Source organism: Ovis canadensis, chromosome 2 (genome assembly GCF_042477335.2).
Source record: "Ovis canadensis isolate MfBH-ARS-UI-01 breed Bighorn chromosome 2, ARS-UI_OviCan_v2, whole genome shotgun sequence".
In the NCBI taxonomy this organism is placed as follows: domain Eukaryota; kingdom Metazoa; phylum Chordata; class Mammalia; order Artiodactyla; family Bovidae; genus Ovis; species Ovis canadensis.
This window is the reverse complement of record NC_091246.1, coordinates 188,381,463-188,398,560: the sequence shown is the minus strand read 5'-3', so window position 1 is coordinate 188,398,560 and position 17,098 is coordinate 188,381,463. Positions and strand designations below refer to the sequence as shown.

At 42.9% G+C, this 17,098-nt stretch overlaps 1 protein-coding gene across 1 annotated transcript; it reads right to left on the bottom strand.

Moving 5' to 3' along the window:
• Window positions 1-532: 532 nt before the first annotated feature.
• On the bottom strand, window positions 533-16,870 carry DDX18 (DEAD-box helicase 18). Its single transcript, XM_069574439.1, has 14 exons — window positions 16,660-16,870; window positions 14,443-14,997; window positions 11,859-11,999; window positions 10,390-10,525; window positions 9,282-9,382; window positions 8,964-9,163; window positions 8,757-8,871; window positions 6,948-7,087; window positions 6,028-6,189; window positions 5,545-5,697; window positions 4,824-4,937; window positions 3,425-3,481; window positions 2,923-3,100; window positions 533-2,462 (listed from the first exon to the last, which is right to left on the bottom strand). The coding sequence occupies exons 1-14, from the start codon at window positions 16,742-16,744 to the stop codon at window positions 2,320-2,322; spliced, it is 2,280 nt and encodes a 759-aa protein (XP_069430540.1). The 5' UTR covers window positions 16,745-16,870; the 3' UTR covers window positions 533-2,319.
• Between the last annotated feature and the right edge of the window lie 228 nt (window positions 16,871-17,098).

Sequence of the window (17,098 nt, the reverse complement as noted above, 5' to 3'; positions counted from 1 at the left end):
CAAAAGAAATCTAGAAATTGCAATGACATCACCACCTGCAGCCTGGAGGACCTAAATCCTACTTGGATACAGTGATCTGCTTGGCTCCTGGCCTGTGCTGCCCGGCCTCGCTGGACAGAGGCCACTCAGTCCTATTTGTCAAATCAATGGCCCCACACATGCCACCTGCAGCTGTGCTCTTAGCACAGGGACTTAAGCGGTCTTCTGTGTGCAAATGGGCCTTGAAGATTCTGGTGACTGGCTCCCTCCCATGTGAATCCTGGCCAGGCAGGTTGTCTGGATGTCCCTAGGCTGGACTGGCCTTGTGAGCATAATCTCATATAGGACTCCCAGCAAGTCCTGAGGTTAGCCATTATGGGAGTAAGAATAATCTTTCCACCTTCTGTTTATATGCTTTTCTCACAAATGGCAAGACCAATGGACACCAGATACAGTGTAACAAGGAGAGCCAGTCTGGGTGGGATAGGCAGGCATCCAGGGCTCAAGTCCAGGCCAGACCAAGCAAGGTGAAAGCAGTAATAATGATACAAAGTTGATGTAATTGTTTAATGACACAGGAAAATAAGTTATGAAACAAGATGGTTACAAATACAGGGTAGAGGATCATTTAACTTCACTTTTGATAAAAAAAAATTAAAAAGTACATATACAAAACACTGGAAGATTAAGTATCAAAATATTAACAGTATTTACTTCTGTTCAGTGATTAAATATTCTTCTCTGCTTTTGTGTACTTTTTGAAACATGATTATTTCTGAAACTAAGAAGTCACTGTAAAGAGAAACAGGTATTAAATGCCAGGAGTCCAGCAAACAAGGTCTGAAGCCCAGCACATGTCCAGCAAGGGGGACGGTGGTCAAGCCCAGATGTGGGATAGTATCATTCTTTTCCTACTGGAATGCTGTTTACCAGACTTGTTTCTTCGACATTTAATATTCTTAGCACATTTAACAGGAATCTGAATATTAACTGGTACAACAGTAAAATGATGTTAGCAACTTTGGTTTTAAATTACTACAAAATATGGTAACCATTTTGTAGTTATAAAATACACTAGAAATAAGACATCAAACACACCAGAAATCAAAAATTACTACAACAAAAAACCCCATCTGACTAAACCACTGACTTTGCTATTCTGCTGTGTGCTCATTTTTAGTTTTCATCATAAATCTATTTTCGTTTCACGGATCTGGAAGAGGCAGTTTTCCTCAAAAAGATGCTTTTGCCTTCTAAATACTGTTGGAAGTATTTCAAGTTGGAAGGACTCACCAAAATTGAAACCACTTCAAAGAAACAAATTTGCCTGAGGAGTGGCGCCGTTCTGTGTGCCTCAGTCTGCTAAGCTACCAAATGGAGAACAGCAGAGACTACACTTGTAAGTGAAACTAAAGTATCTGGGATTTCCCCCACCCCTGGTGGCTCAGAGGTTAAAGCGTCTGCCTGCAATGCGGGAGACCCGGGTTCGACCCCTGGGTCAGGAAGATCCCCTGGAGAAGGAAATGGCAATCCACTCCAGTATTCTTGCCTGGAGAATCTCATAGACGGAGAAGCCTAGTAAGTGACAGTCCATGGGGTCGCAAAGAGTCGGACACGACTGAGCGACTTCACCACCACCACCACCCTCAATGTCAGGACTGCTAGAGGCGCTTTATTCAAATAACAATGACAACCCGTATTTCTTACTCCTGAAAAAGTAAAATGGAGAAAGGCTCATTGTTTTAAAGTCTGGCATATAAAAGCCCAGTGCTCCCTTAATTGAAGGTGCTTCTTAGGGATTTTCCAAAGCTCTCTGCCCTTTCACACAGCAATATTTTCAGGAGGGGTCAAAAAACTACTGTTAAGGTCCAAGAAAAAACTGAAACCAAAAAAAAAAAAACCAATTTAGACAATTTTTCTGCACCCCCACCACCTGTCCAGTGTCCGGTCATCTGCCCTTTCTGGCAGGCTGACACAGCAATCCAAGTCACAAAAGGTTTCAGACACTAGGAGAGCAAGGTACCAAAAGAATTACATTAAAACAGTAACAAGTTTGGGGGAAAAAAAAGATTTACACTTAGAAATATCCTATCATCACAAAGACTAGAAAGATGCCTTGCTTTGCTCTTGGGCAATCAAGACATTGCAACCTGTTTTATATCCCCCAAAAAGGAGACTCATTGGAAACCTCAGTGCCTGTGACCCAAGTCATCTCGTACTCGTTCAGTTCAGTTCAGTTCAGTCGCGTCGCGTCGTTAGATGAGTCCAAATCCTAAAGTAACACAAATTCCTTTCTTACAGCAAGAAAAAGAACATCCATTTCAGGACAAAGATATGTCTTCAGTGAGAAAACTGCCTGCGGTCAGATGGCTTCTTGCTTATGTGTTTGAAGATCTTGGACTTCTCGACTTTCTTGGCTTTCTGGTAGCCAAATCCACCGCCACCGCCTCGCTTTCTAACTTTGCCGTCATTGCTGTTCACATCTAAAGGGGGCATTAAGGAAATCCAGCAACACAAAGACAGACAACTCCAAACCACCACCCAAGGGAGAACCAGTCAGCTGTACACCAGGGGCCCCACCACCCCTCCTTGAGCCACCACAATGTGAACGCTCGAATCAGGAGTGGCCACATGACTGGGGGCTAAAACTAGCAGGTAGGATTTTTAAACCCAGTTAATACTTAACATATTACAACTTGCCTGGCTTGCTCTGCCACTCAAATTCCATGTCCTTTCTTAAAGCCATAAACTGTCTCGTCTCTGTCGTCTCCACCCTGACTACCCCATGCAAGCACTGACACAAGGTCAGTGACTGAGATGACCACCTGGGCCCCAGGCCTCAGCCAGAGCGCAAGTCAACCTGAGTGCTAAGCCCCAAAGCCCCTGGTCAGGCTTCTGGCCCATAGTTCCTGGACAAATTCATAAGCACACAGAAAAGGATACTCAAATCAACAAAAGGAGGCACCTTGAAGCCAAACGATAGAGCAACTTGAGGCAAATTTAAGTTATTAACATTGAAGATCTGCTTCAGGGAATGGGAATCATAGGCTCGAATGTATGACTTATATGCTTCCTGGGCTGACTTATGAAGGAAGTAGTTCTTTTCAATCAGTTTTTCAAGCTGAAACAGAAATAAATATTGGCTTTAATACAAGAAAGCACAATTCATCTATAACATGTGTTCCAAAACACTTGCTCCAAGCTTTGTAATGCCTGCAAAATCAGGGTGCAGTAAGAATAATGACAAAATTCATGTAAGGTAACAGAATGAAACCAGGTAGACAGTATAGGAACGTGCTCACCAGCACTGCAGGACACAGCAATGATCACTCAAGTCCAGACTTCCCACTTTATGGAAAGGGAGGCTTGGAGGAGAGTGACTGTCAATGAGACTACAGAGGCAGGGCTGGGATGCCCCCCACCGCCCTCCACCCCTCCCACATACCTGAGACTGAATGTCAGAAATTTTGGACCAGGAAAACTCAAATTCACTTAATGGAACCTAGAAAATAAAAGCATGCAGGTTAGAAAGCTGGGTTGGTCTGACGCAGCTCATTAGTCACTGAAGAGACGGAAGGGAAAAGGCTTGTGGAATTTCAATTTCACCTGTTTCCCTGTCTTCCAGTGCCAGTGGGAGAGGTGCACCTTTCCTCTCCTAATGCACACTGAATGGAACCCTCCACAAAGAAAAGGTATGAAACTGAATGGGGCAATGATGCACTGATGCCCTCTTCTCTAAACATCTCTGTAGTGCAATGTGATGAAGCAGCTTTTAGCTTCTAGTTTACAGAACCACTAGCTCTTCTTTCAGTGTTGGGAAACCTGCCCTGACACCACACTGCCCTGTGACGGGGGTCTGTGACACCAGGGTTTCTGAAACTGGGGTTTGTGACCACTAACTCCTACGGGAGGGATTTCTTACCAGTCATCTCTTATGAGACAACTAGAAAAGTGCTCATGCAGGTGCTGGGGAAAAAGAGCAGCCACCCGAGTCCCAGGCCCTGCACCCCTGGAGGGAGACAGGTGAGTGGGCAGACAACTTGATAAGCACCTGTGCTGGGGGCACACGAAGGAGGGATGAGATCAGCGACGCCCTCCCAGAGGAACCAGGAACCAGGTAGCTAGAGAAAACCTGCAAAGGCCGGATGGCAATTTCTAGGAACTGCTGCTAGTTGGCTGGTGGGGGAAAATCCACCAGGCAACACTGTGCCAACGAGGAGGCAAACGTCAGGAAAGACAAGGCCGGACAAGCATTCACAAGACTCGACAACAGAAAGGCCAGAGTCAGATGAGGGAGGACTGAGACCAGAATCAGGGGAGTTAAAACAGAGCCCACTTTTCAAACAGCAGGCTGAGGAAAGGTAATAGGCAGCAGCCATGCTGGAGCTCGTGACAAGAGCGGATTCAGGGCTGAAGCTATCTTTTTGGTCAGAGATTACAGACAGTAAAGCGCTAACTGCTAGGCAAGGACTGGGGCCCGGAAGGGGACGGGGTAGGAGGGGATGGGCTCCCTGCGGCTTTGGGAGAGGTGAAGACAGAAGGGGAGCAGGAGCAGAGGAGGCTTCCAACAGGGCTGTGGGGAGACTGGGGACAGGGACGCCCCCTAAGTGACATAGGGCTCGAGCACAGTGCTTTGTGGGTAGTTTTTGGCTCATATTTCCTGGACGAGACCCACAGAAACCTCATTTGCTAAACCGCTGCACCAACTGTCCTAACAGAATGGTGACAACTTGGAACCCTTGGACACACCTAGAAATGGTGCTCAAGGCCATGTGCACCGGCAAACAATTCCTCTGGAGAGAAGTCTATCCCCAGTGTAAGGCTTTCCATGTGAAGATCTTTACCTTGGATTGCTTCAGGTAGCGAAGGAAACCCAATTCTTCAGGGCGCAAAATAAGCAAGGCGTGCCCTCTTCCATTCAGGCCTCTGGCTGTTCTGCCCACACGGTGAATGTATTCCTTTGGTGGAGAGAGAAAACCTGAGGTAATACACTGGTTTGCACAGCAACCTTGGTGGTTGCCACACAGCCTATCACCATGCTCCCCAAAGCTAGTGGTCCCCCACGCCTTTTGCAGGCACCATCCCCACAGAGATAGTACTGAGGCCAAGGAGAGCTGGACAGGACATTCACATTAATTCTATGATCCAATCAAATGGCTAGTAAGTTCGCTTCAACTTCATAAGGGCTTTTGGAAACATTCAAATGGCTGACAACTTATATAATCTACCTTTTGTTGAAAATAACTAAAAAACCTTATTTTACTACATATACTAAAGAGTGGCATCTGCCTCCATAAGCACGTTTTATTCCTCTGACATCTACTGCTCTTAACAGACTACCCCAAGCAGGCAACGTTCCTAAGTCCCACTGATGCCTCTCACATTTCCTCGCACACACCCTCTCTGGGTCCTGTGAAAGGCTTAAACACTGTAAGCATCACTGAGATACTGCAGAGGCGCTGTATGGCTGTATGCTGAAGCCTGACTGCAACAACCTGAGGAATAATCTGTGGGATGGGGTACTTCTCAGGGAACCTGGGGAGATAACTAGAGGATGCCAGTTACCTTGGGGTCATCTGGAGGGTCATACTGAACAATCCAGTCCACTTCAGGAATATCCAGCCCTCTAGCTGCCACGTCTGTACACAACAAGATCCCTGAATCTGCATTGCAGAACTGGAAGAACGTGGTCGTACGCTTATTTTGTTTCTGTCTTCCCTAGAACCAAAACAAAACATCCACTGGAAGAGGAAATTTGAGACCATTTGTGGGAGGTCTTGATGTAGAACCCCTAAACTGTGGAACTGTTAGCTGCTTTATTTCAAGTTCACTACCAGTCTATTTCCCGAAGCGATGGCATCTGCTCCTCCTTTCAGGTTCCCACTCCCCGCCCGCCTGGCAGAATTCCCTCCTCACAGGACCCATCACCTGTTATTGTCCAAACTACTCAGAACTATGTTTGGAGGCAAGAACGATACTTTAATCCCCACAACCTACAGAACCTGGTAAGTGTAAGCTGTTTTTAATAAACTTATCCTAACCACTTACATGAATGGCCATGACAGGCAAATCGATGTAGTTCAGCAGCTCATAGTGGTATTTCACGGACTTACAGGATGAAAAGAAAACCATTAGTTTCTTCTTCCGGTTCTTCTTAAGGAATGTAAAGAGCAGGAGGAATCTCTTTTCAGAAGGACAGACAACATATCCCTAGAAGAGGTTCAAGGGAACAGACAAAAAATAATCGAATGGACACTTTCAATTTCATGAACCGATATAACTTGATGGAGAGAATAGATTAACATGGCATACACACCGCTAAGCCTCACCTACAGCAAAATTACTACCTTCATTATAATAATGCAGCCTAAAATAAGACTGATTTTTAAATCTTTCGATTCCTTTTATTGGCTATAATCACTGGATACTAAATATTTTCCATATTTCTGAGACTACTGGTTATCAAGTTCTTATAATCATAGTAAAATCAATACCTCTATTAACTGGAACCTTCAAAATGTATCAATGATTCATTTTTAGAAGGTCCTTAACAGCAAGATCCTAAATAACCACAGCTGAAGTACACTATCCTAAACAACATCACAAAGCTAGGTGAATATATTTTTAAAAACTAAATAACCAATGAAAGGTTTGTAAGCTAAATTGTTACAGGAAAGAAATATTTTACTCATCAAAAGACTCAACCTTAAAGTTCTATTTTTAATCAACCTGTTTTGGCTCTTTGTCACCTCATTTTCACAGTTACGTGCTTGAAACCAGCCTCTCCACCTTCTAACTCACATCTTAGTGTAGGATATTATTGGACAACAGAATTCATTTTACTCATATAAAATTGGTGGTACTATTATTAAGTTCATTAACCCATTTGCTTTTTAGAGGATCCTCCAAACACTCGAAAGGAAACACCAAAGGAGATCCTTAAAATGGAAGGTACTGACAAGAAGTACCTGCTCAAGACCGTCTACAGTTGCATTAGCTTTATCATCATCAACACCAACATACAAAGGCTCCTTTTTCAGAGAAATCCTCGCCAGGTCTTCAACTTTTCGAGTTTGTGTGGCAGAGAAGAGCATGGTCTGTCTGCGTGCTGAAACACAACCATATAAAAATAACCCAAATTTTTTAGGCAATTTTTAGAATTGCTTCACAACTAAGAATGCTCTAAGTAGAACTTTCAGAAATTGGAAACATGGTATCACTACAGACAGTAAAAGAGGAACAGCAAGGACAACTTTACGTCTACAGATCTGACAACTAAGTTGAAATGGACAATTTCCGCTAAAGCTCACTTAAGACAGCTTACTTTCCAACTCATCTTTAACAAAATTTTAGCAAAGGGAATTCAGAACTATAAGCATCTGTGAGAATTTAACATTTATTTCTGATTTAAGAAACAGCAGACTAGGAACAAAAGGGATCATCCTCAGTCTTATACAGGGCATCTAGACGTGCAGCACCTACATCACACTTAGTGCTGAGAGACTGTTCCACTCAGGAGTACACTGGAGGGTCTGGCCAGTGTAATGAGACATGAAAACAATAAAGTGAAAATTTTTACCTCACATAAGGAATGAAAAAACCTGTACAGTGAAAACTCTGAAACACTTCTGAGAGAAATTAGGAAGCTGATAAATGGAGATCTACCTCATTCATATGCCGAAGGACCCAACTTTGTCTTCCACCAATGATTGATATTCAGTACAATCCCAAGATCCCAGAGACTGACAAACATTCTAACATTACAGAGAAATGCAAACGATGAGAACAGACAAACAAATTAACAAAGTTGGAGGATTAACGCTACCTAATTTCAAGACTTAACAGAAGGGACTGGAACTTCCATACTCTGCTGATGGGGATGTAAAATGCTACAAATTAAACATACACCCATCACTCCATTCCTAGATAATCACATGACAGAAAAGGTGATATACACCCATAAAAGAGTTGTAGGTGGATGTTCATAGCAACCTTATATGTAACAGACCAAAACTGTTAACAACACAGTTGTCCACCAACAGTTAAATGGATAAACAAGTTGTGGCATATTTATACAATAGAATGCCAGGGAGGAACAAAGCAAAGAACTATTGAAAATGTAACGGCACAGACAATCACAGAATTTGCTGAGCACAAGAACAGACAAAAAGACAGCAATACCATATGATTCCATTCGTACAAATCCCTGAAAAATGCAAACTGATCTACACTGACAGAGGGCAGACCCAGAGCCACCTGTGAGAGAGGAGACCTGTGAGCAGTTGACAAAATGTATCAAACCTTATACTTAAAACATAATAATCTTTACATGTTTTTACATGTAAAGATTATGTTAATTATACCTTGATGAAGCAGTGAGAAACAAATCGTATAAGGCACTAAACCACAGTGTTATTATAGATATAAGCAGTTTATAAATGTTTCAAGTACTATAACCAAGGTACATACAACTCAACACAAAAGGCAACAAGTCAATGACTACTGGAAGATGAGAGATGGGGTGGCAGGGATGGACAGGAATGAGACATACATTAAAATTGTTTAACTTGCACTGTAAGCTCTCAAATGGCAAAACCATTGTATTAAGTTACCAGTAAGATCGATGTATATATTGCAAACTACCTCTAAGGCTGACCGGCACGACAATTTCACTTGGTTAAATTAAAATGCTGACATTAATAGTTTTCATACAGGAAAAATTCTCAGCTACTTCCAACAGCTGCTCTGCAAACCACATGAAGATGCAACCCACTTACTTGGCAGAAGTTTAATGATTTGCTTTAATTCCTCTTCAAACCCAACATCCAAGATACGATCAGCCTCATCAATAACCAGACACTGTAGGTTTTTATACATAAACCCTGGGGTATTCTGACAAGACAAAGGACAGAAAAAAACTGTTAGCTGCAAAGTGTATGTTTCACAGAGACAGAAGATGGGGCTTCACGGTAGCGTCCTCTTACTTGCATGTGGTCCAGGAGACGGCCTGGGGTGGCCACGACGATGTTGATCCCATTGGCAAGCTTCTGAGCTTCAGCAGACCTGTTACTGCCACCCATTATTAACCCGTATGTGTGAACATGGTGTGTCATCAGCTCCTTAAGGACACCAAAAGTCTGCATGGCCAGTTCCCTAGTAGGTGAGAGAATAAGGACTCCTGTTCCTAAAAAGCAAAACAGGATATATGGTGAAAGTCAAACTGTAGTTACCACCAGGAGCGCATCCACAGTCATGACCGACTTCTAGTGAGATTCTTATAGACAGTGGGCTCACAGGCTTACCATTCCTGGGCATGAACTTTAACTTAACAATGAGTTCAACTGCAGGGATGAGAAACGCCAGCGTTTTGCCACTGCCTGTTTTTGCAGCTGCTAGAAGATCCCTAAAAAATAAAATGGAAAAGGAGAAACATATTTGCTCTACTCATTCAGCAAGTATTTACTGAATACCTACAATGGGGTATGACACATCTTTTAGGCACTGAGGCTAGATCATAACAAGAAAATAGTCCCCACCTTCTCTATCACTGAAATCAATCATGTGGGTTAAACACTTAACTCAGAAATAACAATTGTGCTAAAAACAGAAGTGAACAATTTTCTCCAAACATCAATAAATAACCTAAAGCCTTTAACGAAGGTTAGATATATTATCCAACACAATGTGAGATCCATAGAATATACTGGTATTTTCCCCCCAAACTATTGGCACTAAAGACACTTTAACCTCTGAGCCACCAGGGAAGCCCAGAGTGAAAGTGAAGTCGCTCAGTCGTGTCCGACTCTCTGTGACCCCGTGGACTACAGCTCACCAGGCTCCTCCATCCATGGCATTTTCCAGGCAAGAATACTGGAGTGGCTTTCCATTTCCTTCTCCAGGGGATCTTCCTGACCCAGGGATCGAACCCAGGTCCCCTGCATTTCAGGCAGATGCTTTAACCTCTGAGCCACCTGGAATGCGGGAGACCCGGGTTCGATCCCTGGGTCGAGAAGATCCCCTGGAGAAGGAAATGGCAACCCACTCCAGTACTCTTGCCTGGAGAATCCCATGGAGGGAGGAGCCTGGTAGGCTATAGTCCATGAGGTCGCAAAGAGTTGGACACGACTGAGTGACTTTACTTACTTATTGGCACTAAAAACAGAGATATTAAGTGTGTGTATGCCTGCGTGCTCAGTCATGTCCAACTCTCTGCGACCCCATGGACTGTAGCCCACCAGGCTCCTCTATTCACGGGACTTCCCAGGCAAGAATTTCCCTCTCCATGGGATCTTCCCAACTCAGGGATCAAACCCACATCTCTTCCATCTCCTGCAATGGCAGGTGAATTCCTTACAACTAGCACCACTTGGGAAGCCCAGGACCAATGCCCAAACCTCATGTTAACCATACCTGCCTTCCAGAAGTGGTCTGATACTTTTATGTTGAATTTCAGTCATGTTTGTAAAGCCCATTTCTTTTATTGCCTTCAGAGTGTTCTCATTGACAAGATTAGTCAGAGAATCAAATGAAGTATCCTCAAAAGCTCCTAAACAGAAGACAGTTTATCATTAGCAAATTTACCTTTTCTGACTAGTTAATATTGCTAGTTTCCTAAATTAGTTTAGCTGATTGAAAAAGACCTTATGCTTGTTGCACGTTTCTCCACTGCTAATGGCTGTGTAATCTAAAGCCTATACTGTAACGAAATAACAAAGAGTTGGAGAGGTGGTACAATCAAGGGACTTATGAAGAATAAAAATGCCAAGGTGGGGGCAGACTGGGGCAAAGGTGGTGGTGTGAGGTTTGCAGGGGAAAATTCAGAGAGAAATGAAATGTTTAAGAAATCTGAAATTAAGAAAGAAAACACTCAGTATAAAAACTGAGTATGAAATCAGTCAAAATAGCAACTCTCACTCCAAAAAAGACAACTGAGAAGAGTCAGAGATGGCCCCAGATGGTGAGAATGTTCCTATACATCAGGTGTGCGGTGGTTCTCCAGCAGGAGAAGGCATCAGACTACCAGGGAGCTCCCTGGTCAACATACACCCCAGCTATAACCCAGGTGTTGGCAACTCTGGCACCACTGACATCTTGGGATGGATAATTCTTTGCTGTGAGAGGCTGTCCTATGCATTATAGGAGGTCCTGCAGCATCTCTGACCTCTACCCACTGGAAACTTGTCACCTGCTCCCATGGTTTACTTGGGACAGAGGAGGTTTATGGGGTTGCACCCCCTTAAATGGGAAAACTGGGATGGGTCCCTCTACCTAGAAGGTAAAGTTACCCTGCTTGAGAACCACTGCCACAATAACCATTGCAATTCTGATTATACAGGTTGGGTTGTGGGCTTCCCTATTTTAATAAACAAAAACCTCACACCAAACAACTCAAGTAACTGCTAGATGTTTTTGGTCAGGAGCAATTGATTCTAAACTCTTGACTTTACAGATAAAGAAATGGAGGTGAGAGGAGGTGACCCTGGCCCAAGCCCCTCAATAATGTTAATTTCATCCTCCTCTGTTAATAATGGAGCCAGCATTAAACCTCTGGGCTCCAGACTTCCATGCCAATAACTTTCCTACTGTAACATGGAAAGTGACAAACCAAAGAAATAGAGGACCCTAAGAGCTATTTGTGTGCATGTCAAAATATTTAACGTTAGGAATAAAGAAAAAGGAAAAATAGAGAAAGAAATAAGAACTAAAGCACACAATGTGGAAAATAAAAAGCAGCAATTAGATATAAAACCATTTCTTGTCAGTACTTATTAATATTTTTTTCCAGCTAAATTAAACGCTCCAACTGACCCTTTAAATCCTATAATCCAGGGAGGTGCGACATTTTAGAAATCTACCTGGAGAAACACTTTGATCATTACCTGTCAGCCCCAGTGGCAGGCTGGGCACTTCGCTGTCCTCCTCCTCGCCATCTGGCTTCTCCACACTGTCTTCTGTTTCTTCAGGAGCCTGGGCACCATCTTCAGCGTCTCCTATGTCCTCAGCTTTTGCTTTTTTGGAATCTTTGGTTTAAAGGACAAATATCCCCCAATTTTTTTAAAACAAGACCAAATAAGATCATAAAATAACAGATGTGTGATGCAAAAAAAAAAAAAAAAAAAGGCATATTTTCAAAAGCTTAACATGTTTTCAGTTTTAATTTGCTAAGAATCTCTTTTTCCTGATTAAAAAAATCTGGCTGTATTTAAAAACTCATCAGGACATGCAGATCTGCTAACAAAGCTTTATTTTTTAGGCTTCTTAGTGTATATATATACACACATATATACTATATATAGTGTATGTATTTATTAAAGGATAGTTGATTTACAATACTGTGCTGGTTTCAGGTAAACAGCAAACTGATTCAGTTATGCATACATTATAGGTATATGCATTATTGATATTAAAAAAAAATCCTTCATTATACTAAATGGTTCCCTGTGCTATACAGTAAATCCTTATCATCTATTATAGATGGTAGTAACACCTGTTAATCCCATACTCCCAACCTATTCATTCCCCCTTCCTCTTTGGTAACTACATTTGTTTTCTATGTTTCTGAGTCTGTTTCTGTTTTCTAAGTTCATTTGTACTATTTTTTCAGATTCCACATGTAAGTGATATAATACTTCCTTCTCTGACTTACTACTTATTATACTGTCTTAGTAAGAAATTTTTAATGAGCTGAACTAAACAATTTAAGTATACCAACCACTCCCATTTCTATAAAATTCATTAAGGAGACAAGGGCAAGTGATTAATTAAAAAACCCATAACAAACACTTTTTCCTCTCATAACACCAATTTCCTATAAAAGCTAATTTTGTCTTAGAGGGGAACAGAAACACAAAAGCTCTTTATACTACTTGAGACAGATTACAAAGCAAGGGCAACAACCTACTCAGCTGGGTGACAGAAACTGGCTGGCTGGTTCCTTGAATGTAAGTGGTAAGAGGAGAGGGAAGGTTTCCTAGCTCTTCATTCTTAGCATACATTCACAACTTTCAAAACACAGTTCCCTAAACTACCTTCCCAGTCCTACCTCCCATCATGCTCTTAAATGTTCTATTTTTGGGCCAAATAGGTTAACTCTATGCTGTGCTTTTAAAAATTCATGGCAGTTAGTGATGCTAGTTAGAACAGAATTGACCTAAACCAGAACTCAGGACTCTGTAACCCAGGACTGGCCTCTTCCTTGGGCCTTATGAACACCCTTCTGGGAAATGATCAACTCTGTAGGATCCACACATTCAAAGGCCATGAATACTATCAGCTGGACTTCAAGGCTTATGACTTCTCTTTTTGTTAAAACAGTTCAAGGTTATCAATAGTATTTAAATTTCCAGTCCTGTGATTCAGTGCTTCAGAGTAGAAATATCACTTCCTCCAGCATACTCAGAATAAGAACCCTAAAGGCACTAACAATTTTAGAACAGGATTACAACCACTTTAAATTAAAACTGTAATGTCTAATCCTCATGCTTTAGTCTCTGTCTTGTTTCACTTTTTGTTTAAGCAGTTTCTTATAATTTACAAATGCATTACAGTCTGTAGGCAGTAAAAAGACAGCCAGGCATGTTTGAAAAATCCAAAGCATCTTTCTAGATGAAAACTTTATTTCCGACAAAAGGTGAATAGGACATGCTAACACAGGGGTCGGCAAATGTTATCTATAAAGAACCAGATTGGTAAACACTTTAGGTTTTGCAGGTTGTATGGTCTCTGTCATCACAAAGGTCAAGTAAACAATCACAGGGTTCCGGTTAAGCATGTCTGCAAAAACAGGCAGAAGGCTTTAACAGTTTGCCGATACCTATTCGACCCTCCCCTGAAATCTCTGCCTACTCACAGTTTAATTAAAATGCCTGTTCTTTCACCTAAACTTATTCAGTCCAATAATCTTCTAAATGAAAGCACCCCTCTTCCCCTATTCTGGCCATTCTACTCACTGGGGAATTAATGTTCCATTTATTCAGAAGTTTCCCAACTCCTATTTTTACATACTCAAATTATCATTATGCTGCTTTTCATAGATAGGAATTTATTGTGGGGAAAAAGGAACCAGGGAAAAAAAGAGGTGAGTGAAAGAATCATTAATGTAAAGTCTCTGATTCATAAAGACACAAGAAGATAAATTCTAAACCAGCCCAGATTTCTTTAGTAATTCCGCAATTCTCTTTGGAAATAGGTAGATCTAAAATATTATGTCACAGTACACTTTATCATAAGAAGCTCAGACAGTTAACTGCCAAAGAAGAACAGTATTTTGAGAAAAGTTAAACTGCACCTTCCTCTGATGTTTCCTCCAGCTACCAGGCTAGTTTCTTGCATGCCAGTAAGGGTGGGGGTGGGGGTGGAGGAGCCTTGGATGTCGTGTGGACATTACAATAAAAAGAGAGGCAAGGCAGAATGATAACTTGAAAAACTTAATGGCTTACGTTAAAAAAAAATAAAAGTACATACCAGGCCCAGCATCATCCACTACTTTTCTCTTTTTCTTCTTCTTCTTTTTTGATTCAGAATTGGGAGACTGCATTGCTGCTTCTCCACTGGTCAATGTGGTAGATTTCTTGGAGGCTTTTTTAACTTTGACATTTTCCCCTGTTTCTTTAGATACATCTCCATTTTGGGCTTCTGACACGCCTGCATTTACAGACTCTTTCACGGATTTTTTAACTTTGACATTTTCCATGGCTCCCTGAGGTAGGACTCCGTTGTCGGCTCCCGACTCGCCTGCCTTCATAGACTGTTTTCGGGACTTTTTCACTTTCCCACCTACTCCTGCTTCTTCAGATGTGTCTCCATTTTGGGCTTCTGCCAGCCCAGCACTCATGGGTTGTTTTAGGGACTTTTTCACTTTTCTGCTTCCTACTGTTTCTTTAGCTACATCTCCATTTTGGGCTTCTGACAAGCCCGCACTCACAGACTGCTTTAAGGACTTTTTAACTTTTCCATCTCCCACTGTTTCTTCAGACACATCTCCATTTTGAGTTTCTGACAGGCTCACAGCTGAGGCACCTGTTTAAAAACGGAAAACACATTGTGACAAAGGAGAGGCTTGCTTAGAAGCCCTGGAATCCCTAACGAAATGCCATGGCTTCCAGTACTGAAAGGATTTAGCTTTTACTTCCCTGTTATGTACATTAAAATGAGTTCCAATTTTATAGTATTCCACTGCAGCACAAATAAATTAAAAACAGGGAGAGAATGCTGCACTGATTTTTTTAACTTCAAAAAAACCACCTCTCTGTTTATAAGGAGTCAAAAGTCTGAAACAAGAAAACTTCAATGAGGTTAAATATTTAAACAGATGGGGCCAAACAATGGTACTTACAAAACATACATATTAGGTATTTGACAAATCTACTTTTTCAGCTGTCAGCAAATTGAAACTTCCGTTGATCAAACTACTTATTTGCCTTGATATTTATTGTATTTAAATGCCCAACGTTTTACAAGTTTCTGTTTATACACTGACAAAGTACTACCTTTTGTTACCTTAAACTACCAAGACGTAGTCAGCAATGCTTTGTTATTCCATAGGAAATGTAAACATTAGGGAACTTCAAAAACATTATTCCTAAAATTTACACACTTGTTCCCTCCTTCAGGATTTCTTTCAATCAACTGATCTCTGTAAAAAACCAACTAATGTTAGGCAGTATGCCTCCAACATTGCCCTAGGGGGTCTTAAGTCTAACAGGGCAGAGGTCCCCAACTTCTGGGATCTAATGCCAGATAGCCTGAGGTGGGAGCTGATATAACGATAATTGAAATAAAGTGCACAATAAATGTAATTCCGGCTTGAATCATCCGGAACCGCCGCCCCCCCCCCCCCCACACCCCTGCCCCTCACCATGAAAAACTCTTTCATGAAACCAGTCCCAGGTGCCAAAAAGGTTAGGGACTGCTGTTATACAGGACCTAAAAAGGCTAACACAACTAACTTCAGGATGTCTGCTCCACTATAAGGAAATTGTGCAAACTAAAGAAACGTGACATTCAGGTAAAATGCTTTGCAATGGTCTTTGTTATGGACACAAATACGCAGAAGCTCCCAAGAAACGTGTAAGTGAGGAGTGGCGGGAAGACGGCACGAGCACATGCATCACGCGTATGACCGCGCATGAGACACTTTAGGAGATGAAGTTCTGCAGGAGTCGAGTGCAGGGAGATAGGCGAAAGCAAGGGTACCAGGTACGTCCGAGAAGTGAGTGATACACAGCTTGTTTTGAAACGATACACACACGAAATAGATGATGTGAAAGGAAGATGCGCGGGGATGAGAAAGTCCCACGTGTCTGCTGGGAAATGGGGGTGGGGGATGAGGTGGACCCTAGAGATCATGAAGGAATCGGAATAGGGAGGGTGGAAGTGGGGCAGCCTGGTTCGGCCGGAAAGAAAATCAACCGGGGTCCTGTCCGCGTTCTGAAAGGAGAAACTGATGTTTAAAGGTCAGGGGCAGATCAGGGGCAACGCGGCGTCGGCACCTGCGCTGGGCCGGAATGGAAGCTGCCCCGGGCTGCCTCTCCCCGCTCCCCAAGCACGCATGCTCTGGGGGAGGCTGCCGGGGCCACACCGGGGCCGCAGTCACCAGAGCCGTCCGGTGCCGTAGCGCGCCACGGCCACGTGCCGGCTCCCTCCGCAACCCGGGCCGCCGAGAGGTTCAGCGCATCTCACCCTGGAGCTTTAGGTTTCGTTGTCGCAATTTGAGGTTCCGCTTCTCGATCTTCTTGCGTAAAAGTTTCATCGGTAAATGAGACATGTTGTCGGTGAAGGGCTTCACGGCGGCGCCACAACCCAGCTTTTCGGCTCTCCCAAGTGACGTTATTTCCTCTCGAGTCACACGTGCTCAGTGCAGCCAGCCGGAAATGCGTCATGGGAGCGCCCCTGGTGCGTAGAGGAAATGGGTCCGGGGTGGAAGTGCTTCCGGGCGTGCGCGCGCGCCGTCTTACCCTTGGAGAAAGGATTCTATGCAGCGCCCTCTCGGGGAAAGGAGGCGCGACCCGGCCCAGGGTTCCCATTGTATCTGAGCCAGCAGGGCGCACCCCTGCTACTTGGTTTTGTTTGAGCTTCCCTGGGGGAAGAGTGAAGAATCAAGGCCATAGGCAGTCTACCT